The sequence below is a fragment of the Eutrigla gurnardus genome, assembly GCF_963514095.1.
Source record: "Eutrigla gurnardus genome assembly, chromosome: 1".
Taxonomy (NCBI): domain Eukaryota; kingdom Metazoa; phylum Chordata; class Actinopteri; order Perciformes; family Triglidae; genus Eutrigla; species Eutrigla gurnardus.
In genome coordinates, this window is record NC_139915.1 from 36,345,110 (window position 1) to 36,369,481 (window position 24,372).

General features: G+C 45.2%; 1 protein-coding gene across 1 annotated transcript in view; it reads right to left on the reverse strand.

The window, feature by feature from the left end:
• Positions 1-6,793: 6,793 nt before the first annotated feature.
• The window catches only part of LOC311018589 (SH3 and multiple ankyrin repeat domains protein 2-like), an 85,126-nt gene continuing 67,547 nt past the window's right edge, over positions 6,794-24,372 (reverse strand). Inside the window, 4 exon segments of the mRNA XM_084017617.1 lie at positions 6,794-8,099; positions 18,340-20,830; positions 21,961-22,066; positions 22,313-22,425. Of these exon segments, the coding sequence (XP_083873743.1) occupies positions 7,574-8,099; positions 18,340-20,830; positions 21,961-22,066; positions 22,313-22,425 (3,236 nt within the window). The 3' untranslated portion in view covers positions 6,794-7,573.

Below are 24,372 nucleotides of genomic sequence, written 5' to 3' on the forward strand. Positions count from 1 at the left end.
CATTGTTATACAGATGTATAAAATACATTTTTCATAACCACATTCACAGGTTTTCATTGTAAAAGTCATCATTTTCATATATACACAAGTAGGATATCTAAAAGTATCGGTATTGGTATCGGGATACTAGGATTGGTATCACCTGGTATTGGATCGAAAAGAAAAGTATCGCACATCCCTAATGTGTAGCGGTTGTCACACCGACGTAAAGGTGCATTAGCGCCACCGTGAGGCAGCGGTCCACGGCCCCTTTGATGTCCACGGTGAGGTTGAAGGCGCGTCACAGGAACTCTAATAAGGAAAATCTAAACGTTTAACTTTTACTATTTTTACCAAAACTATAACGACTATTGTTTATAAAATATTACAGAAGCCCTGAACAACATAACTGCAGAGAGTCCTCCATTAAAAGTCATAGTATAGTATTATATTTTATTAGTATTAAAGTATATATAGTATATACACTCACCGGCCACTTTATTAGGTACACTTGTCCAACTGCTCGTTAACGCAAATTTCTAATCAGCCAATCACATGGCAGCAACTCAATGCATTTAGGCATGTAGACATGGTGAAGAGGATCTGCTGCAGTTCAAACCGAGCATCAGAATGGGGAAGAAAGGTGATTTAAGTGACTTTGAACGTGGCATGGTTGTTGGTGCCAGACGGGCTGGTCTGAGTATTTCAGAAACTTCTGATCTACTGGGATTTTCACGCACAACCATCTCTAGGGTCTACAGAGAATGGTCCGAAAAAGAGAAAATATCCAGTGAGCGGCAGTTCTGTGGCCGACAATGCCTTGTTGATGCCAGAGGTCAGAGGAGAATGGCCAGACTGGTTCCAGCTGATAGAAAGGCAACAGTAACTCAAATAACCACTCGTTACAACCGAGGTATGCAGAAGAGCATCTCTGAACGCACAACACGTGGAACCTTGAGGCGGATGGGCTACAGCAGCAGAAGACCACACCGGGTGCCACTCCTGTCAGCTAAGAACAGGAAACTGAGGCTACAATTCACACAGGCTCACCAAAACTGGACAATAGAAGATTGGAAAAACGTTGCCTGGTCTGATGAGTCTGGATTTCTGCTGCAACATTCGGATGGTAGGGTCAGAATTTGGCGTCAACAACATGAAAGCATGGATCCATCCTGCCTTGTATCAACGGTTCAGGCTGCTGGTGGTGGTGTAATGGTGTGGGGGATATTTTCTTGGCAGACTTTGGGCCCATTAGTACCAATTGAGCATCGTGTCAACGCCACAGCCTACCTGAGTATTGTTGCTGACCATGTCCATCCCTTTATGACCACAGTGTACCCATCTTCTGATGGCTACTTCCAGCAGGATAACGCACCATGTCATAAAGCGTGAATCATCTCAGACTGGTTTCTTAAACATGACAATGAGTTGTACTCAATGGCCTCCACAGTCACCAGATCTCCATCCAATAGAGCACCTTTATGCGTGCTGCAACAGGGAGCCAGTGGAGGTCACGGAGGAGGGGGGTCACATGGGGAGAATTTGGGTAGATTGAAGATAAGAGAGTTGCAGTAGTCAAGGAGTTGACCAGTGCTTGGACCAGGAGTTGCGTTGTATCCTTTGTGAGGAGGTTCCGAATCCTGCGGATGTTGTAGAGGGCAAATCTGCAGGATCGGGCCACAGCAGTGATGTTGGGGGTGCAGGATAGTTGGTCATCGAGGATTACACCCAGGTTCCTCGCAGTTGAGGAAGGTAATACTGTGATGCCCTCGACAGTGACCGACAGGTCCATGCGAGGGCAGTCTTTCCCCGGGATGAAGAGGAGTTCAGTTTTATTCAGGTTAAGCTTGAGGTGATGTGCAGTTCTTCAGTTCTCCAGACGGATCATGGGGCCCTCCGCTATGACCTCACTTTAAGGGACTTTAACGTTATGGATTGTCATTTACATACACTTTGAAGGCATACAAATGAAATAATAAGAACTAATAGATATCACCATGAAACTTCCCCAGTTGATTACTGACCGTAAGTCAATTATTTCTAACGTTAAACGTTTTCTGAAATGCTTAAATATGCAATCGAGGCATTATCTACCGGCAACTTCTAGTGAGTTTAGCAGAAATCTCAGATGCAGAAAAAAAAATCCATGTTATGGAAGCTAAATAGAAGATTTAAGAATTGATCAGTGCATGAAAGCTTTTCCCTGGAGTGTCTCATATACTTCCATATAAAGCTGTTTAAAAGCAGACAACAAGCATTTCAAACACACATGTTCACACTAATTAAATCAATAAGTGGTGTTAGTAGAAATGAACCTTCATTCACAACCTCGTGTTCCTTCACTTGATTTGATGCTTTTGTTTTTGGTCCAAACAAACGTTCTGCATCTGGTGTCGACGCGCTGCAAAGACTGGGAGGTGGAACGACACTAGTGCAATATTATATTTATTTCTTACAGTGAATTTTGGTTGCCATACAAGAAGTCTCGAGGATTTGAAAGGGGGGGGGGGGGGGGTGCAGTTACAGGAAAATTCTCTCTCTTTTCATTTCAGTAAATTAGTTGACTCTAAGATGATTCAGTAGCACAAAATTACAGCAACATAGAAAACATGAACACAAGTCTTTGCACAAATTACCCAAAACATCTTAGCCTCTATGAAGACTTAATCAAAGAATAAAATCTATTAATGGAGGAGGGGGGTCGTTAATTAAGAAAGGAAATACAAATAAAAAAGAGTGTTAGGCCAGATGTTGGACAATGATAAAGGTGGAGGAGAAGGAGTGGAAGTGGGTTCGTGGACCACGCCTGTCCTAAGTGTGGTCCTGGTGAAGCTCTTTAAAGATTCCTACTATTCTACTAAAGGAACCAACAGCCACCACTAATCTGTTTGGTGGCTTTTTATGTATGTATGTATACATACATATATATATATATATATATAGGTTTCATATAGTTTCCTACCAGGATGGCCTGCCTGTGTGTGTATATTTTTTTTTTAAATGTACACATTTTTGTTGTTTTTATACAAACACTCTAGACTGAGGGGGTTGAGAGGATTCGAGGAGTCTGGTCAGGCAGATTGTGGTCATCAGAAGATACCTGGGTTTCACCTCAAGTCTACTACAGCAGTAGAGTGTAGGCAACACTTCATTAAAACACTGACAAGTCATCATGATATGTCACTTTAAAATGGGAAAATAAAACACAACCAAGGAGATTCAATCAGAAGAAATATTGCTTCTTACATAACCCATAAGTCTTAATAATATCAACGTTTTTTTGTGTTTTTTGTATATCTATATAGCATTTCCATTTTTTTTTGGCAATCCACACGTCAGTGCTGAACAGATCTTTGTTCAGATAACATCTATAAAATTTTTCATAGAACTCTATACAAATCTTTAAAAATACTGTGCTTTTCTGCTCCCGCCGACACGTCGCCGTTTGCTTTTTTTAAAAGAAGTCCCGCGTTCAAACGGGAAGCGGATCATAGCAGCGTCGTCCTGTGCCGGCCTCCGTACGGCGAATGTTCACAGAACACAGAGCTTTGCGTATGTTTCATTTGTTTCCTGCACAAGTGTGATATGAAACCGATAAAACTATATATATATATATATATATAGTTTTTTAGTAGTATATATATTTCAGACGTCGGGGTTACTTGTCGCGCACATATCCAACCTCCCGAGAGGCGTGCTCTGAAAGAATCTACTTTGGGATGAAACACGAGCTCCCCCTTTTCTTCACGGAGCGACACAACCGACAGTGGTGCAGGAACAGTGGAGGGAGGGAACCGTGAGCTGTGGAGGCCAAGCCCCGCCCCTTCCTGTGGCGCGTTGAGAAATATCTACGGTAGTCTGCAGCGAGAGATCCAGTTTTAATGTGGTCCCCCAGAGGTCTAGAGAGTAGCTCACATTAGTCCAGAGACCAGACCAGACTATGTGGAGGAACCAGAGACTGTCTGTGGTCCCCCAGAGGTCTAGATAGTAGACCGCATTAGTCCAGAGTCCAGACCAGACTATGTGGAGGAACCAGAGACTGTCTGTGGTCCCCCAGAGGTCTAGATAGTAGACCGCATTAGTCCAGAGACCAGACCAGACTATGTGGAGGAACCAGAGACTGTCTGTGGTCCCCCAGAGGTCTAGATAGTAGCTCACATTAGTCCAGAGTCCAGACCAGACTATGTGGAGGAACCAGAGACTGTCTGTGGTCCCCCAGAGGTCTAGATAGTAGCCCACATTAGTCCAGAGACCAGACCAGACTATGTGGAGGAACCAGAGACTGTCTGTGGTCCCCCAGAGGTCTAGATAGTAGCTCACATTAGTCCAGAGACCAGACCAGACTATGTGGAGGAACCAGAGACTGTCTGTGGTCCAAACAACAAGGTCTCTGCTGTATTTATGTCTAGATGACCTTATATGGAGTGTTGATGGAGCAGCTACAATGTTAGCGTAGCCTAGCACCATCAACCAGACTCCATTCAGAAAACCAGCGTTTTAAAAGTAGTTATCTTGTGGTCTTGCAGACAGACCTAACAAAGCATGACTCAGCAGTTTTTACTAATTACTTAGCTCACATTTCTGATGGAACGTAGCTCACTTAGCTAGCTAGCTAACTTAGCTAGCTAGCTAACGGCTGTGTTGGTGACGTTTGTTGTGAGCGTTTTTTTTCAGCCTGATTATTGAAAAGTATATTATCTTTTAAACTGACAAACATCAGATGTGTAATTCATGAAAATCAGGATCTAAACATTAATTGTCAGTCTCCGTTGACTACTATACTTTCTCCAAGTTGAGGTCCTGCGGGGGGGCACAGGGAGGGTCGGGGCTTAGCCTCTATTTAAGGCATCCTCTGCAGGATGGTGGGGCGGGTGAAACCACCGCTGTGGTCCTCAGCTCTGGCAACTATAAATCAATCTTCATAGTGTTTTTTTTCTTTAACTCTAAACCTTTTTCCATAGAGCTATACATATAATCAAATAGACATTTGTATCCTGTTAAACACTCTTATATACACGTTTCAACACATACTGCACTTCTACTTCTGACCAGCCTGAACGCATCGCGAGCAAACAACACACATTTCCAGCTTTAATAAAATGCTCATTAGGTTTTGAAATTGGACCCCTTCAAACAAAGTTCCCGAGACCGGATACGATGTGGGACTTGGAGGAGCTCACAGTCCAGGTCTAGACACTTTCTACAAGGGTTCTAAGGTTGTTTTTTTGCAGTGGTTAGAGGGCAGGGCAAAAACGTTACTTGACATAAAAACCCCGAAGTCACAGAATCTCCATCGGCTCCTGAAGCCAGCGAGGTTTCACAACGTCTTGAGCCTTTGATACGAGAAGAAAACCCTTCGGTCTGAAAACAGTATTTTTTTCCTTTTGACCTTTGAGAACTGCACCTCTAAACAGCGGCTCCACTTTGAGATATCGTTTGGTTTAAATTTGGGATCTGGAGTTGAGCTTCAGTTAGCTTAATGCTAACAAATCTCTTGTTGAGCCTTTAAATCTCCTTACTCTTTTTTGTTTTTTTAATTAACAAAGAACAATATACAAAATGTTCATTTAGCGATATAGAAAACACTTAATTTCCCTGGTAAAACTGGAGCTTTATAGAACGTCAACCTACGAGTTCTTCAATACTAGGTTGCTTAATTTAATATTTAAAATTGTTGAAAGCTAAAAAGGCCTCCAAAAGGATTTGACACTGGATTCAAAGTCAATAAAATGCTATCGAACCACAAACTTTAAATATTTCCAAAAGTACGCTTTTTAAAAATGTTCTTGCCAAAGTTTGGACAAGAAGATGGACACCACTCTCAGGAGACGATTAGCTTAGCTTAGCACGAAGATGAGACAGCTAGGTTGCACTGGACACAATAGCGCTCCAAGCTAAACGCTAACATCAGCATGCTAACATGCTTGTTTTGACAGATGTAATGTTGACCTGCTAATTAGCACTAAACGTTCAGTTCAATGAGGGTTATCTTTAACCCCGCCTCCCATCCCTGATTATCTTTAACCCCGCCCTCATTATCTTTAACCCCGCCCGCTCCCCTTTGTGTCTGGATTCAGCTATTACTGCATTTCACAACTTTTAGGACCCGATTATTAAAACACGGCTATTTAAGTGTTTCTTTCCCAGTGGCAGAAAGACGTTTTGGGCCCAATGGTGTCATGTTGGTGACCACCGTTTGGCCGCTATGCAAAAATTAGCTTCCTGACGGTTTGGTTGTCCAGATTCCCATCTTCACGCTAAGCTAGTCAGCTTCATATTTGGCCTAAAGACGCGGTGTCGATCTTGTCATCCAGCTCCGGCCAAGAAAGCGTATTTTCCCCCCAAAACGTCCTAACTGTCCCTTTAAATGCTCCGCCTAAAAAAAATAAAATAAAAACCCTTGACTTCCACCGCGTAGCACACAGTGTGACTGAAACATTAGCGTTAGCGGGGCCGCCTGAACACCGAGCGTTGCCCTGGTAACGGTGACGTGGAAGGAGATCCGACGATGAAGAAAAGTAACGTACAAAAGTAAAAGAGCAGCTCTAGCTTCCCTAAACTACGGCCACGGTGGCGGATCCGGGGACCAACTGACCTCGAGGGGGGGGAGGGGTCAACCAGTGACACACACGCACACACACACACACACACACAGAAAGAAAAGCCCGGAGGGACCAGGACGCTGTCAGCAGACAAGCTGGTAAAAATGAAGAGTGTCTGGTTCAACGTCCGTCCGTCTCACGTCGTCCCCTCGCTCTCCCTTCAATGATGAGGTGGGGTCGCCCAGTGGGTGTAGCCCCTCCCCCTCCCTCCCCCCCTCCCCCTCCTGCTACAGCAGACCACCTCTCCACGCTTTGCTCTCTCTCAGGAGAAGAAGGCCATTGCAGTAACGGTGTGTTTGTGTTCATGCTTCGTGAAGACGGTGTGTGTGGGTGTGTGTGTTCTCGTTTGTCAGTGTGTGTGTGTGTGTGTGTGTGTGTGTGTGTGAGAGAGACGATGTGGTTTCAGTTTCTATTCAAACAGCTAATGTTCTTATTTTGACACAAACAAGTGAAAAGCAAAAAAAAAAAAAAAAAAATGGAGTCTATCTCAAATTTGTCTCTACAACCTTAGATGCACCCAGAAATATAACTCCGGTAGACTCTAGTGAAGAAATATTATTCTCTGAACAAACTCTAGCAAAGATAGAAAAGGAGCAACAACCAGCTCAGCTGGTTTTTCATCCGGGCGGACGCAAAAGTCCAAAGTATTCCAAAGCGCTCGGCTGAGCTCGAGTCTCCATGTGAAGAAACTTCCAGACCAGTTTGGTTTGTTGGGCCTCCTCGGTGTGACGTAGCAGCTTTTCTCGTCTCCCCCCTCCCCCGGTGCTCGGTGGGCAGGAAGGAGAGGGGCGGAGCAGACCGGAGACCAGACCGGAGACCAGACCGGAGACCAGACCAGGAGCACTCAGATGAGAGCGGACAAAAACAGCAAAGAGGAGCGGACGAGACTCCCCCCCTCCCCCCCACCGGTTCAACGACTGGAGATGATGAAGAGGTCGGTAGAAGTGACGGGTGACCTCCGACCCCGGACACCGCCCCGCCTCCTCGGGGGCTTATCTGTCCTGCAGCAGCTTCAGGGCCCTCTCGATGTTCATGCGGTGGCCCACCCTGGTGACCCCCAGGTCGATCAGGTCCTCTTTCTGCAGCGAGGGCAGGTGTGCGCCTTCGATCTCGTTGTCCAGGAAGGCGTCGCGGTGCTCGCCCAGGTTCAGGCTCTCCAGCCAGTCGGCCACGTCGTGCTTGCTCCACAGCTCCATGGGTTTGGCGGCGAAGGGCTTGCCCGAGGCCGCCACCGCCTGCATCAGCGTGAGCGGCGACGGCGAGCGCGAGCTCCCGCTGCCGCCGCACGAGGAGCTCAGGCTGTAGCCGCCGCCGCTGCCCATGGGCGGCGTGGGCAGGCCGAAGACGTCAGTGAGGGTGGGCGACACGGAGGGGGGCAGCGAGGAGCAGGGGGTGAGGGAGGAGCCGGAGTCCGGCGGGCTGCAGGGGTGCGTCTGGGACGGGAGGCTGCTGGGAGGCGTGGAGGCGAGGGCCGCCGCAGCGTGGCTGTTACGCATTCCTGAGTCGTCGGTGGGCGTCCTGAGAGAGAGGGGGGGAGACGGGGGAGTCAGAGAGAGAAACACCAAAAACCCTTGAACGTCACACAGAAAGTTTGGTAACATTTCTATGACGCTCATGAAGAAAGATAAAAACTGCGAAATAATGTCGGGTTTGTTGAAAAGCTAAGTGACCAATATTTGAACTGCGACTGCTCAACAAGTCTGAATGTTGTGACATGAAGTTGAATTCTATAATAATAATAAATCTATAATAGTCTATAACAATCTATAATAGTCTATAATAGTCTATAATAATCTATTATAATCTATAATAGTCTATAATAATCTATAATAGTCTATAACAATCTATAATAGTCTATAATAATTTATAATAGTCTATAATAGTCTATAATAGTCTATAATAATCTATTATAATCTATAATAGTCTATAATAATCTATAATAGTCTATAACAATCTATAATAGTCTATAATAATCTATAATAGTCTATAATAATCTATTATAATCTATAATAGTCTATAATAATCTATAATAGTCTATAACAATCTATAATAGTCTATAATAATTTATAATAGTCTATAATAATCTATAATAGTCTATAATAATCTATAATAGTCTATAATAATCTATAATAGTCTATAATAGTCTATAATAATCTATAATGGTCTATAATAATCTATAATAATCTATAATAGTCTATAATAATCTATAATAGTCTATACTAATCTATAATAGTCTATAATAATCTATAATAACCTATAATAGTCTATAATAATCTATAATAATCTATAATAATCTATAATAGTCTATAATAGTCTATAATAGTCTATAATAATCTATAATAATCTATAATAATCTATAATGGTCTATAATAATCTATAATAATCTATAATAGTCTATAATAATCTATAATAGTCTATACTAATCTATAATAGTCTATAATAATCTATAATAACCTATAATAGTCTATAATAATCTATAATAATCTATAATAGTCTATAATAGTCTATAATAGTCTATAATAGTCTATAATAATCTATAATAGTCTATAATAGTCTATAATAGTCTATAATAATCTATAATAATCTTTGTGAACGTTTCCCAGTTTGAATGTTGGAGTTTCTGTCCGGACGAGATGACCTTTGAGAATGCTTGAAAACATGTGAATATTGATTAATCTGTTTGAAACGGAAATAAATGGTTGAAAAACATCAAATATCTCTGAAATTATAAATATCAATTATAAAAATAATTGCGGTGGATTCCTAATTGAGATGAATATTCTGTTTAAATGGAGTGAAGACGTTGAAAATGTTAAAGGCCATACTTTCTCACCCGGAAGATAGAATAAGTAGAAAAATAAAGAATTCCATGCAGAAGATCATAATATGTTCAATCAACCACAACATATTCCATACATGTCAGAAAACATTTCATAACAAAATCATAACGTTGTAACATTTCATCCAACAAGCTTCAAAATAACTGCTGAATCATGTTTTGTTTTCCCATAAATGTAATAGATTATAATGTTGGCCAGAAATATTTAAATATAAACACATGATGCCACGTTTATTTATGTCAGGATTGATTGATTTTTGTATTTATTAATAAATTAATTTAATATTCACTCACATTATAATATTTATTTATATCACATATTTTACAGTTATTATCAAATGATTATAAGGTGAGAATTATATGTTATGACCAGTGAGTGACTGCAATTATGAATTACAATAATCTAACTTACAGAATGCTTTAAACTATTGTAAATAAGAGTTCTGCTCATTAAACTACGTGTCGTTGCTGGAAGTATTTGAGGATGCAATGCTGCAGAAGCGACAGTAGGGGGCAGCAGAAGCTCAACTTCTAGCATTTTTTTTTGTTTTTTGGCTGTTATTTATTAATTTACTCTCAAAGCTCAGACTCACATGTTTGCTAAGAGCTCGTTAGTTTATTTATTTATTTATATATATATGTGAAGATACCTGTGATTTATAGAATTATCATAATTACTAAATTTTCTAATGATTTTTCCAATGTTCTCAATGTTAACTCTCTCACTTTATCACTATTTCCCTGATGAATAAATAACACTTTCTGTTTTACTGACCACATGAATAGAAAATTGTATCTTATTATAAAAACTGGATTATTAAAACAATCATCCCACACTCACTTGAACATTCAATTCAAGGATGAAAGGCTTGATCTCATTCGGTCAAATTGAATCAAGTGTCTTGATACAGTGACACGATGTACACTCTTTACTCCTAATCACAAAATGTATTGCTGTATTTGAAAGTATTTCCTCAAACACATGAAACTCTGACAGCCTTGTTTTCCCTCAAATCTGCAACGTTTAAAGGGTTTTGGTTCCCCCGCTGGAAGCAGAAGGCTGTTACTATGTCTGATGGTTGATTACGTTCGTGTGAAATGATTCCTGCAGCAGCTGGAAAAAGAGTGAGTGCAGGCTGAGGGGAAGCGTTCTATTGGAGGGACGGGAGCGAACCATGAGGAGGCCGGCGACCTTTACAGCCTCAAAGAAGCCGAGGTGACGCAATTATGGAAGAATGACGTCTTTCACTCACAATGATCATTAAAAGGCTTCAATGGTTGCCATGGTAATCAACATCCAAATCAGGGAGCTGAGGTGCCTTAAACTTTCATTCTCTCTGCTGGCCACCAGGGGGCGACTCCTCTCTGGTTGTATAGAAGTCTATGAGAAAATGGTCCTACTTCTCTCTGCTGGCCACCAGGGGGCGACTCCTCTCTGGTTGTATAGAAGTCTATGAGAAAATGGTCCTACTTCTCTCTGCTGGCCACCAGGGGGCGACTCCTCTCTGGTTGTATAGAAGTCTATGAGAAAATGGTCCTACTTCTCTCTGCTGGCCACCAGGGGGCGACTCCTCTCTGGTTGTATAGAAGTCTTTGAGAAAATGGTCCTACTTCTCTCTGCTGGCCACCAGGGGGCGACTCCTCTCTGGTTGTATAGAAGTCTATGAGAAAATGGTCCTACTTCTCTCTGCTGGCCACCAGGGGGCGACTCCTCTCTGGTTGTATAGAAGTCTATGAGAAAATGGTCCTACTTCTCTCTGCTGGCCACCAGGGGGCGACTCCTCTCTGGTTGTATAGAAGTCTATGAGAAAATGGTCCTACTTCTCTCTGCTGGCCATTGACAGATCACTACCATGCTACCAATGCTAGTTAGCTACTAAGATGACTTTAACACTTAGCTGTAAAGTTGACCCTGATTAATGAAGCATCACACCAGAATCCACACTGATCCAGATTAGTTTTAGTCTAGATTAGTTTTTAGGACAGCGTTGTTTACAGCAGGTCGCTGTCCAGGGTGCTGAAAGTCAAGACAGAAGCCCGGTCTCTCATCTTAGATGCCAACGTCGGCATTCATGATTTTGTTTGTGGGCCGACACAAACGCGTTCTACTCTCTGAGGTGCTACACTGACATGTTTTCTTTATTATATCAGTAATTCGTTAGTTAATTAGTTCCTTTCAAAAGGAAAACCAGAGTCCTTCTGTCCAGTGTGTGAGGTTGTGTGATGATTAATGGGTCCAGAAACACAGTCTTTCTTTTTCTCCAGAACTACAACATAGTTTTTAAAGGAGACATTTGCTCTTTTAGTTGAACTGCAACTATACGACACGCTGTCACAAGCCTGATGCTGCATGTTTCAGAAAGACGAGGTGGATGAATCGGCCTACAGGTAAGAAAGCTGAAACTCTGATCTGTTCACACACACACACACACACACACACACACACACACACACACACACACACACACACACACACACACACACACACACAGCAACCCATGCAGGAGCCCCCCCCCCCCCCCCATGATAAATGAGTTGAATTTGAAAGCTGCCTCCCCTCCTCTCCAAAGCCGGGGTGCAGCCTACATTCCTGTCCCAGACATATGGGGCGCCCGAGGGGGAAGCGAGGGAGGTCGTTCCGCCTTCCGCCCCAAAACACGCTTCAAAAACTCACGTTTTTTTCTCCTCCACTTTGTCAACACCGGCTTCTCAGCAGGAAGTGGTGTTGGACGGATGAGATGGGAGACAAGAGGACGTTAGACACGTGATGGACACAATCCAACAAACACACCACGATGAAAACATCCGCTGGTTTCTGTTTCTCAGACCTGAGGTTCACCTTCCACCGTTCAGTAGACACCTTGTTGTCACGGCAGTGGAATCGATGTGAAAAGTTTGTAATTGCTTATTAGGCGAATTAGCGCCGCCTCATTTAGCTTTGGTGACCCGGCGAGCGCCAGAACAAGGTCGCCGCTACGCTGGGAAACCGCGTTATTTCAGGTTTCGGTCGATGTCAAACAATTCTCCTCATCGGCTAAAAAAGACAAACTATGTTGCATCTTTAACGGCACTCGACAGGAAACCAAACATGTGCTCGCCGTTTGCATGGTGGAGGAAGAAGCATCGTCGCCTTGGCAACAGACGTGCTAGCATCTCTGTGAGCTAAATGCTAAAACAGCATGCTAGCATGTTAACGAAGCCTGAAAAGAGATTTTAACGTTTCCTTCTGCGACATTTGGTTTGGTTTGTGAAGATTATCTGGCTGAACAAACGTTTATCATCATAAATGTTTGAGTCAGAGATCATTTTCTGCAATAATCCCAGTGAACTCGCTGCTAATCAGATACAGAAATAGATTCTGAGTTTTGATCCCAACTAGACCGGAGAATATTCAGGATTTGTCATTTCAAAAAGGAAACCAAAACATGTTTACAAGATAACTATTTTACGTAGCGTAGAAAAAACGGTCTGCAAATTAGGCGACGAGGTTTTTAATCACAGAAAGTATCGGAGAAAAAAAAGTATTGTGATGGAATCGGGATCCAATCAGAGGATCAGACGATACTCAAGAATAATCGTCCACACACACACACACACACACACACACACACACACACACACACACACACACACACACACACACACACACACACACACACACACACACACACACACAGGAATAACGTTCACCACGCCCGCTCGTCGCATGACTCTTCTTTCCAGCACAGCGGCTCACGCGTTCAGGGTCGCACTCGTTGGCATGCATGCATACACGATACACGCTGCCGTTATTTTTAGAAGCTTGAATGCACACACGCACACACACACACACACACACACACACACACACACACACTGACTCGGCTCTGCCGGGTTACATAACGGTGGCCTACTAAAGCAGCACGGCACGTGACCTGCGTGAGATGATGTTGAACTCTGCTGAGGGTGAGGCCGCCATCCTCTTCTACACACACACACACACACACACACACACACACACACACACACACACACACACACACACACACACACACACACACAACCCTCCCCTGAATCAGACTGACATCACTGCAGGCCTCAAGGCTGCTCTCATCAACCGGTTGCTAGGCAACCCTTTGGTCCACAGGCACAACCAACGCACATTTAATCTGGGAGGCTAAGAGACGGGGATAAAAAAAAGAAAGAAAAGAGAGAGAGAATAAACATAAATGTCCAAAGGAAAAGTCTGATGTTTGAGGCTGATCTGAACACTGAGGAAGAAAGAGGAGGAGACACGAGAGCAAAAGGACGAGAGAGAAAGAACATGTGTGAATCTAGGCCATCTTCTGTTGCCATCTGTCTGACAGCCACGAAGCAGGACCACCTTCCCCCCGCAGGCCTCTTCATACGGGGAGGCGGACCCTATCTGACGAGGTGGACCCTGTCTGACGAGGTGGACCCCGTCTGACGAGGTGGACCCCGTCTGACGAGGCGGACCCTATCTGACGAGGTGGACCCAGTCTGAAGAGATGGACCCTGTCTGACGAGGCGGACCCCGTCTGACGAGGTGGACCCCGTCTGACGAGATGGACCCTGTCTGACGAGGCGGACCCCGTCCGACGAGGTGGACCCCGTCTGACGAGGTGGACCCAGTCTGAAGAGATGGACCCTGTCTGACGAGGCGGACCCCGTCTGAAGAGGTGGACCCCGTCTGAAGAGGTGGACCCCGTCTGAAGAGATGGACCCTGTCTGACGAGGCGGACCCCGTCCGACGAGGTGGACCCCGTCTGACGAGGTGGACCCAGTCTGACGAGGTGGACCCTGTCTGACGAGATGGACCCTGTCTGATGAGGTGGACCCCATCTGATGAGGTGGACCCTATCTGCAGGTCTCTAGAACCCACAACCTCTTCATACATGAGGTGGACTCTACAACATTTACAATGTTTACTGAGATAATAAATCAAGTGAGATGTAGGTGGATTTTCTCATAGACTCCATCGCTTCACTTTTCAGAACTGGATGCTGCTGGATTCATGCTGAGGCCAAGTGGGAACAACTGGAAGCTCAAAATAATCCAACACATTCCCTGTTGTAATTGAGAGGCTGACGTAAAATCCTTTTTTCCAAATTGCAGCTTGTATTTTCAATAGTCCTGACATGAGTCACATGACATTAAACTAGCATACAAGTACATAACGAGTACATAAGTACATAAATGACGTTAAAGCTTTTCCAGAAGCCATAAGAAACTTCACTGTGCAAACCGATCCTCAGCTGAAATGAATGGCTTGGGGGGAATAAACAGTTTACTTTGAGAGGCTGCCAGCTCGGTGCACCTGATACCTGAGCATCGTAAAACCCCTAAACACACAATCGGACCGCTTTTCACTCACTAAACAACTTCTTCATCAAAATGGCAAAAACAAGAGACACTCAGGATCCCTAATGTCACACCACGACACCGCTGTGGATGGAGTCATCAACCGAGCTCATTAGTTATGCATCGCAAAGCATTTATCCCACAACTTAACCCCAGTTAACATGGTGGTATTAAGTCTTAAATCTGATGAGAGTGTATTCGTTGTCAGCTGGAAATATTTATTTATTTTTATGATTACACTTGAAAATCATACGTTCATTTTACACTTACAATCTTAATTAAATGAAAAAATACATTTAATTCAGGAACCACCATGTGGTTATATATATTTATTTATTGAACTACTAGAAAGTATGCTATATGAAACGACCGATACAGCACGTATCCAAGAAGAATCTACGAAAATGGCTACAAAGCCAGGCAAAGATGGAGATAAAAAAGGAGTTGGAGATGAAGATGGATATAAAGATGGAGACGGAGACGGCGATGAAGATGGAGTTGGAGATAATGATGGAGACGGAGATGAAAACGGAGTTGGAGATGAAGATGGAGACAGAGAGGCGTGAGCTGGAAAACCAAACGAGTAGAAGGTGTAAAGGTCAACGACTTTGAGCTGCAGAGGATGAGGAGGAGGATAACGTGATGCTATGTGGCGTGAAGCGTGAAGGAGGCAGCTTCTCATTGTAATGACCACAATCGGACGTCACTGATCAGAAGGCTCCAAACATCAACCCGTCTCCCTCCGCCCGCTACACCTCTCTGATGAGCGATGTCATTCAAAATGCATGTGAGCCGTGAATTATTGATGGTGCTTTTTATTTCCCCTCTCCTGCAGATGAGGATGGGACTTTAAAAGAAACACGAGCTGAGCTGCTTCAGGGTCCATCAGAATGTCCTGCAGATATGACCCCCGCGAGCCCTGAACACCAACACATCGCTCCGCAGGAAACCCGGCCCTGCTGCATGAAGCGTACCATCTCTTAATCCCACCTATCAACAAGTCCCCGGCCTCGGCTCTGATATTCATTGCCTGTAATGGTTTTGTTCTTCCAGCAAGGATTCACGGCGCTAATAAATGTCAAGCAGGTAGAAGGCGAGAGGGTGATGTCTGCTCATCGTAAACAGGTGATTCAACTCCGCAAAGGACCTCTTTAATCAGATGTCCTGCATTTGTGAACATAGTCTGTGTCACGCCGGATTCTTTTTATGATCCCACTTGAAAAATATATGTTCATTTTGCACTTAAAGTGATGGTTCGGAGTAAAATACACCCTAGGTCATATCCATCATGACATCCAGCCAAATACCCCCTCGGAAGCATTTTTAGCGATGGTCAGCATTGGTCAAGATAGGGCGATCAGCCGAATGGCTTAGTACTAGTGTGAACGGTACATTATGTATAGGGGTGTAACGGTACATGTATTTGTATTGAACCGTTTCGGTACGGGGTGCTCGGTTCGGAACGGAGGCGTACCGAACGAGTTTCCATACGGACATATTAAGTAGAGGACCGCATGTGTGGAGGATGCTGCAGCCGCACATGCAGCGTCTTTATGCTAATCAGAGGCACCGGGCTCGACTCGCTGCCTCGGGAACGCTCGCGAACGCTCGCAAAAATCTGTTGTTTGACGGAGAGCGCCTGTCAATCATCATCTAGTGGCAGCCCGCCAAGCGTGCAATACTGGGAAGCGGCGCGTCCACTCGCGTTTAAAATCGCCCCTGTGGACACGTACCTTAATGCCGCTAGCGTTGGCAACAAGCCAGAGTTGGAGGACCCTCCCGCGACATTAAGGTCTCCCGTGTGGGAACACTTCGGCTTCCCGGTGAGATACAAACAGGGACAAAGAGAGGTTGATAAAACCAAAGCGGTTTGCCGACATTGTTCATGTGAGGTCGGGTATATTTCTGGCAACATGTCAAACCTGTTGACGCATTTGAAACGGCACCACCCCCACGTGAACATCGCTACAACGAGGAGAAAGACGAGCGTAACGTTAGTGCAAACATAGCTCCCCACCTCATTTAAACAGCCTCTCCCTGCCCTGTTCAATTTTGCACATCAGATGGAGAAAATATATTTTTTAAAGAAACAGTCTGTTATTTTTATTTATTTTTAGTCTGAGCCTTATTCATGTTATTTAATCTGAGCAACAACTTGAAACTATTTAGTGTTGCAACTGTTCAATTTTGCACATCAGATGGAGAATTATTTTTAAAGAAACAGTCTGTTATTTTTATTTTTTAAATAAATATTTTAAATACTTGTATTTATATTTTTGAGCAGCATTCTAGCTCCAGTGCATGTTCCTACTGTTAAAAGCACAAAAGTAATAAACAACTAGCACATTTATATTTTGCATTTTGTTTTCTTACTGTACCGGAAATGAACCGAACCGTGACCTCAAAACCGAGGTACGTACCGAACCGAGATTTTTGTGTACCGTTACACCCCTAATTATGTATATCTCGTAAATTACCCCACTAATAATCAGGTCAACAAGTGTTGACAAGTACTGACCTGATAATACAAGCATTTATAAAAATTCAGTGAAACTTTTTCATACTCGCGTGAAATGTTAGCAGCCGGGGATAGAAGCTATCAGTCAAATGTTCTTTTATATAAACTCCTGGTGTACTTACAAACTTTCAAATGCCTCGTTTTGTGAGTACAGACCCTATGTGTACTACTGCAGAAGTTTGGTAACATTCCATGCATTATTAGTGGGGTAGTTTACGAGATATACACACTGTACCATAGTGCTAGTACTAAGCCATTCGGCTGATCGCCCTATCTTGACCAATGCTGACCATCGCTAAAAATGCTTCTGAGGGGGTATTTGGCTGGATGTCATGGTGGAAATTACCTAGGGTGTATTTTACTCCGAACCATGACTTTAAGTTCTTAAGTAAATGGTGAGAGTTTGCAGAAGGATGTCCACGTTTAATGACCTACCACGATAAAAGCTTGTTCAACACTACCCTCTACTGTGTAGAAGCCTCATGCTTAGAAATATTGTCCCCTGAGATACGCTCTTAGTACGATTTTAAACCTCTTGCTGAGTTATTGTGATAACATAATGCTTAATATTGTGATTTGTGACCTTTTTTTCCAGCTTCAAATTATGGAGTTTCACCTGGATGGAAGCATCGTGATTTAAAGGCGATGTGGCGCCTTTCGGCGCTCATGTAAACCAAACGGGCGAATTATAAACACTTCACATTACATATAAGCCCCTCCCCCACAACCTGAGACTTCACACAAAAATCAACAAGCCACAACTGAAAATCCTGTCTGCTCAAAACCAAACTCTATATAATAATCAATGATGATCAGCTGGCTTTGTGATACATATCATACAACCTGGGGAAATAAAACTGTGTCCCAAATTAATAAAAAAAAGAACAACAGTGTCCTTGCTTCGACACAACAGCAGACAATGGCATCAGGATATAAAACCACTATTGATTTATCGATCTTTGATCAAACCGAACAGAGAAAACAGTAATTAACCAAAGATTTTGGAAAGCTGGAGACAGAAGGCCTGATGTATCACGTACCTCGTTCCGAACCCCCCCCTGGTCCCTGTCGGGGAGTCGAGGCTGTCTGCTGGCTTGACTGGCCTGTCGCGATTCATTTGCTGCAGGATGGAGCTCAGCTCGGTGATAACGGTGTTCTTGGAGTCCGGCGTGGATGGGGGGCTGCGCAGCTCTGGGGGCTGATCGCCCCACAGCTTGGATGTCCTTTGAGTAGGAGTCCTAGGAGGTTCAGAGGATGATGGGGGAGGGGGAGGAGCCTGAGGAGGCGACCCATAGGACTCTGGGGGCTCTTCAATGAGAGCGTCATGATAAAGTGATGTTCTGTTGATGACGGACTTGCCCTTGGGTTTGGGTGGCACTGGGGGCCGATCCACCAGGTAGGCATGCCCGTCTGCGGTAGCGTAGAGACTCTCCAGAGCGCTGTCGCAGAAACCTCCCTCCGAAGACAGTGTGGAGATGCTGGAAACGGTGCTGGTGGTCTCCATGTGCTGAGGATCCCCGCTACTGCGGCTGTCTACCTCTTCAATGCCCGAGTCGCCCACCGCTGACTCGGAGTCAGGTGGAGGAGGCGGATATGAGGGGGGCATGCTGTTTGCCACCCGCTTTAGTTGATCAGAGACAGGTGGTGGGGCATGAGCGTGGTACGGGGGTAGAGGGGGTCCCCCATTCCGTCTCTGTTGCTGAAGCATCTCAGCAATGGCACTGGCCTGGTCATCAGGAATATCAATACTGTTGGCAAACTCCAGCGGCGGCGGGAGGGGCTCTGAGAAGTCAAAATCTTCATCGATGTCAACTGAGGCGAGAGGGGGAGGAGGGATGCGGAAGGGCAGCTTCACCGGTTCATCCATGGATTCACCTAAGGGAACGCTTCTCCTCTGTGATGAGGGTTGCTGCGGATTGGTGGACATGCTCGTAGCGTTGAGAGGATCGGGTTGGTTGGGGTCCTTCAGTTCAGATGGCCTGTTGCTGTCCTGCCCCTCCGTCTCTTGGTTGTTCACCTTGTTGCTTGCCTCGTTGCTGGTGTGGACCATCAACAGCCCGGCTGACTTGGGCGTGTCTACCACATCCACTGGTGCACTTTTCCTCTCCTCAGCTGCCTGATGTTGCCGCTCTTCCCGTGCCCCGTCAGACTCATACTTCTGCTCCGTCATCTGCCGCCGCAGACCGCCTCGGCCAGGCCGCCCCATGGTTGCCGTGGAAATTGCGGCAAAACTTGTCTCGATCCCGGAGCGTAGTTTGGTGTCAATAAACAGCGGTTGGTTGAGGTCTGGTTTGTGGCTTGGCTGAATTGGGAGGGACTGGGCTTCGTGCTTAGGCGTTTGCTGAACCTGAGGAGGATTTGGTGGCTGATTCTGAGGATGGTTTTGTTGCTCCTTCATCGCCCGGTCACGAGCCGCTAGGGCCAGAGCAAGTGGGGAATTAGGATCCAAGGGCTTGCCGGTGACAGGATGGAGGTAGGTCCCATTGGCCCTGTAGTGGCTCTTAGGAGGAGTGGCTGGGAGACTAACAGGACTGTCCAGGTTGGGACACTGGCCTGTTCTTGTGTTTAGAGGCTCCCGTACAACTGTGGGCTCGGGAGTGTTGAAATCTGTCATGTTGCCACTGCCACCCCCAACAGGGGGCCCAAGCTGCGCTGCGGGAGGAGGACCCAATATCCTTCGAAGCCGCTCATCGCTGAACATGCCTTCGTCAATGGACTTTGATTGCCGAAGGCGAGGGGTTGGTGTGGGACTACTGAACTCATCATCCCCTATGTCTATTGACTGGAAAGCAATCGAGTGCTTTTTTGCCTCTAGCCTCTTCTCCCGGTCCCGTACCGCCCCGGCAATAGCTGCTGCAAAGGGGTTGCCTAGACCCATGGGGTCTTCAGGACGCAAACCGCAAACAGTGGGCGTGAGAGGTGGGTGTTCAGGGGTGGTGGGCTCGATCTCCATACTGCTACCCTGGCTGCTCTTACCACTGCTGCTGGTGGAGGGCTCCTTGACGATGATGGTGGGGATGGGGATGGAGGAGCAAGTTCGTTCTACGGGCGTGGTGGGCATGGAAACTGCACCCGAGGGGCTTGCTGGCATGCGACAAGTTTTCTCCGGACTGTCCTCAACGTTGGGCTGCTTCACTAGCATGCCCTTCCTTCGAGCTGGCTTGGCTGGCACATACAGTGTCTTATTGCCCACCTCGGAGTAAGGGTTCTCCGGCACCGGCGTGCGTCCTCGAGTGCGCGTGCTCTCGAACTGCTCCGAGCTCTGGCGAAAATAGCCGCGCCTCAATGTGCCGATGTCCGTGGTTCGGCTGATGGTCTTCACTGCATTCGGTGAGTTCTGGGTGAAGCTGGGTCGCGTGGTACCATAGCTCTTGGGTGTAGGGCCGGCGGGTGAGTTGTAGTCGGGTGGTGAAGGGGGTGAAATGGCTGGGGGAGGGGGGATGTCCTCTGAGGTGTCGGGCATTGAGAGGCTGCGGGAGAACTTGAGTAGGGGAGGTGTGAGGAATCCCTGCTTCTCATCCTCCGTTGTACCTTGGAGAAATGGAGCAGAAAGATAAATATTGTGAGGACCCGGGGGAGGCATCCTATCATTTATCTCCAGCATGGCCTCCTCTTTACATGGCAAATGTCTCATTTATTAATGGTAGCCTCTATTCTTAACCCTCATTTATCAAAGCAGGGGGGTCCTGAAATCTGTCAGAGGCCAGGTAGTTTAGAAAAATAGGCCACAGTGAGATGTTTGCCGCAGCAAGTCGGAATTTACTGGTGAGATCTTTTGACCATTTGCCCAACATCGCCATCTGTAATCTTAAAAAATAAACAACTACAAAAATAAATGTTAAATGCAGGATCAATTCAGAAGAGCAGCAATGGAGTTGTTATGGGAGCTGTGTATAGGGCTGGGTACTTTTCACCGGCACCGATCGATGTGCTGGTCCTACCCGGTAAACATAACATGTAGACGCTGCCAAAATGTGTTGCTTTATGGTAGTTGCTTCATTGTCAGAAGCAGAGAAAAAAAGAAATACATTCACCTGTAAGAAACATCCGAAACACCTAAACATGCGATCCAAAGTATGGAAAAGTGTTGCCTCTATATCCACACAGCCATTAATATTGTGTTTGGTGTTTCACCGTGTGCGGTGGAGGTTCTGGTGATTGGTGGTTTTCATTTAAACAACACATAGAAAAAAAGCATTGTTGTGATATCGATATCAAACATATTCTAATGATAGCTGTGTACATTAAAATGTCCAATTACCTAATTAAAATACTAAAATGTTTTGCACAAAGTTACATAAACAGTTACATAAACTTTACACATGCAATTATTGCAAAAAAGGCCTTCATTTTTTTATACTAATAATGATGGCATTGCAAATCAAAAGCGCTGTGAGTAACATTAGCCTGCATGACGTCCCTCTAGTTCAGCAGATTGAATGAAGCTTCAGCACATGCTTAATGGCCTCCAACATCATCGCCTGAAAGCACACTTTGCTGACTGGCTCCTTCTAATTCATCTATAATTAGCTTTAATATTGCTCAAGCACAAAGAGCAGGTCCTCTGAGCATTAGTAGAATATTACGACAAGCTAAGAGCTCAAGGTACCCCCCCCACACACACACACACACACACACACACTTAAGAGTACACATCATACCTATGGACTTTTGCTTTTTCAAAGTGCCCTTTTCCGGGAGCCCCAGGAAGGGCCCGGGCACCGTGGGTGGCGCCACTGCTACTCCCTGGCGGTCATGATACAAGGACTGCAAACCAGAACCAGAATGTTGTTAATGACACACCCAGAAATAGTCTTCATTAGCCGCCAGCTGTCACTAACAGCATGTAGTTACAGTTATCAGTAAAAAAAAAAAAAAAATTCAAAGAATTGTATTTTACCACTTCAGGAGTCTAAAAAAACACATTTAAAATACACTCAAAACTAAAACAAGTTATTTATTTACGCTCCATCTTTCTCAAAGTAGAGAGTTGAGCTTTGTTGGTTCACCTACGTTCATATCAGCTGCCGTCACCAGGCAGCGACTGGAGGGGCGTGGCTTGATCGTGGCGATCTTCATGTCAACGGGCGAGGCCTTCTGGGCGTGCGTCATCTCTTCAACTTTATCTGGAAGATAAAGTGAGCCGCCAAACATGAGCACCACAAAACCAAGGCTGGGGGCGGGACTGAACTTGCAAAGCCTGAGGAAGTTTTCTTCATTGGCCAAAACTAATCATTCACAGCGCCCCTCCCCCGTGGTTCCACACTGAATTGCAGATGAGACTGAAACAGAAAAAAAACCATTGAAACACACTGTTTTGGGGAGGGGAGGGGTGGGGGGTGGGGGGGGCGAGGCTTGGAGGGGGGGAGGGACGGGAGGACTTGGATGAAATGTGTCGGGTGCATCCAGCCTTGCAAGCCATGCAAACAGCCGACTCAGCAGCGTCATCCAACTCTCAGGATCGTCGCCTCGTTAAATGTAAAAACAATGAACGTGCAACCCGGCTGCACCGCCGAGGTGTCGAATGACACCGCGCAGGTCAGCGCTCGTTCAGTCTCCGACGCTCTGTGATGCACCCGCCCGCTAAACTAACCAAGTGGTTTGATCCTGTGAGTCGTTAGCCTAGTTAACGTCAACCACGCTCTTTTCCTAAAGCTACGTGGTTTTATCGTCTAAACCTAGCTTCCTGCGAGTCGTTAGCCTCAACCACACTTTTTCCTGAAACGACATGGTTTTGTTGTCTAAACCTAACGTTTATTTTGAACTTTGAAGACACTACGCTATGTAACGAGTGCATACCGACACACCTCAATGAAAAAATGAAGCTGGAGCCGAACGTCGAACGTGAATCTCTGGAGCGCTGATCAGGCGGCGTTATTTGATGCGTGACAGTGACGCGTTGGAATGTGATGTCTGTCAAGTTTGCCGTCGTCTTACTCAAATCGTTTTTTTTCCCTTTTTGGAGCCCGTCAACATGGAGAAGGGTGTCAACGGCAAATTTGTCAGAAGTGAAGTTCCCTTTTGGTGTGTGAAGAGTCCACCTTAAAAAAAAGATTTTTTTTGCTCAGAGAAGCTACATGCTAGCCCTGATCTCCCTGGAATGTAGAAAGCTTCCATGCATTTAGGGGGTGTGATTACTTAGAGTGACTTGGAAAACAATCCTCTTCTTCTGCGCATCTACACACAGAGGAGAGGAGAGGTGAGGAAGGGAGGAAAGGGGGAGGAGGAGGAGGAGGAAAGGAGCGTCAATGACCTTAACTACAGTTACACCAAAAACACAAAACAGGAAAAAAATAAAATCCACATATTACTCGCTGTTCCAACGGTGAAGCTAAGTCCCGCCCCTTCCCTGTGGAACACCCAATCCTGGAAGAAGTATGTACGGCAGTCGACGGTGAGAGGCAAATCATTTTTATGATCGTGACATGAAATGAACATACCGTAATGTAAAATCAATGACATCAGATAAAAGCATTATTTGACTCCCGCCGTTGACTAGCGTACATATTTCATTCTTTTCTGAAATAAGGTCTCATTGGGAGACAGGAAGGGGCGGGACGTCACTTTTCTATTGGATTGCTGCTGCTACAGCATATCAGACAACATGCAACACGGTTTCCCTGGAAACCTACAACACACACACACACAAACACACACACACACACACACACACACACACACACACACACACACACAAAAGCCTGCAATGACACAGAAGGAAGAAGAAAAAAAGACACGTGAAGTACAAACAAACCTTTTAGATCAAATAAAATGAACAAACATTGACTTACAGTAACAGTGTTTCTGTATAGGATTTGCGCACACACACACACACACACACACACACACACACACACACACACACATCTTGTGATTCCTCGTTATGGCCTTGTGTTGTGTTTCATTGTGTTTGAAGCTCGTAGTTCTCCCCTGAAGTGTAATAACGTGGGTTTTTTCTGTGTTTAATCAAAGAGTGAATAACGGGACGAGTCGGTTCATATCTGATCCCCAGTCAGCAAGAAGAAGAGACCAATAACCTCGGACGGTGGAGCTCACACACACGTTTTCTCTTC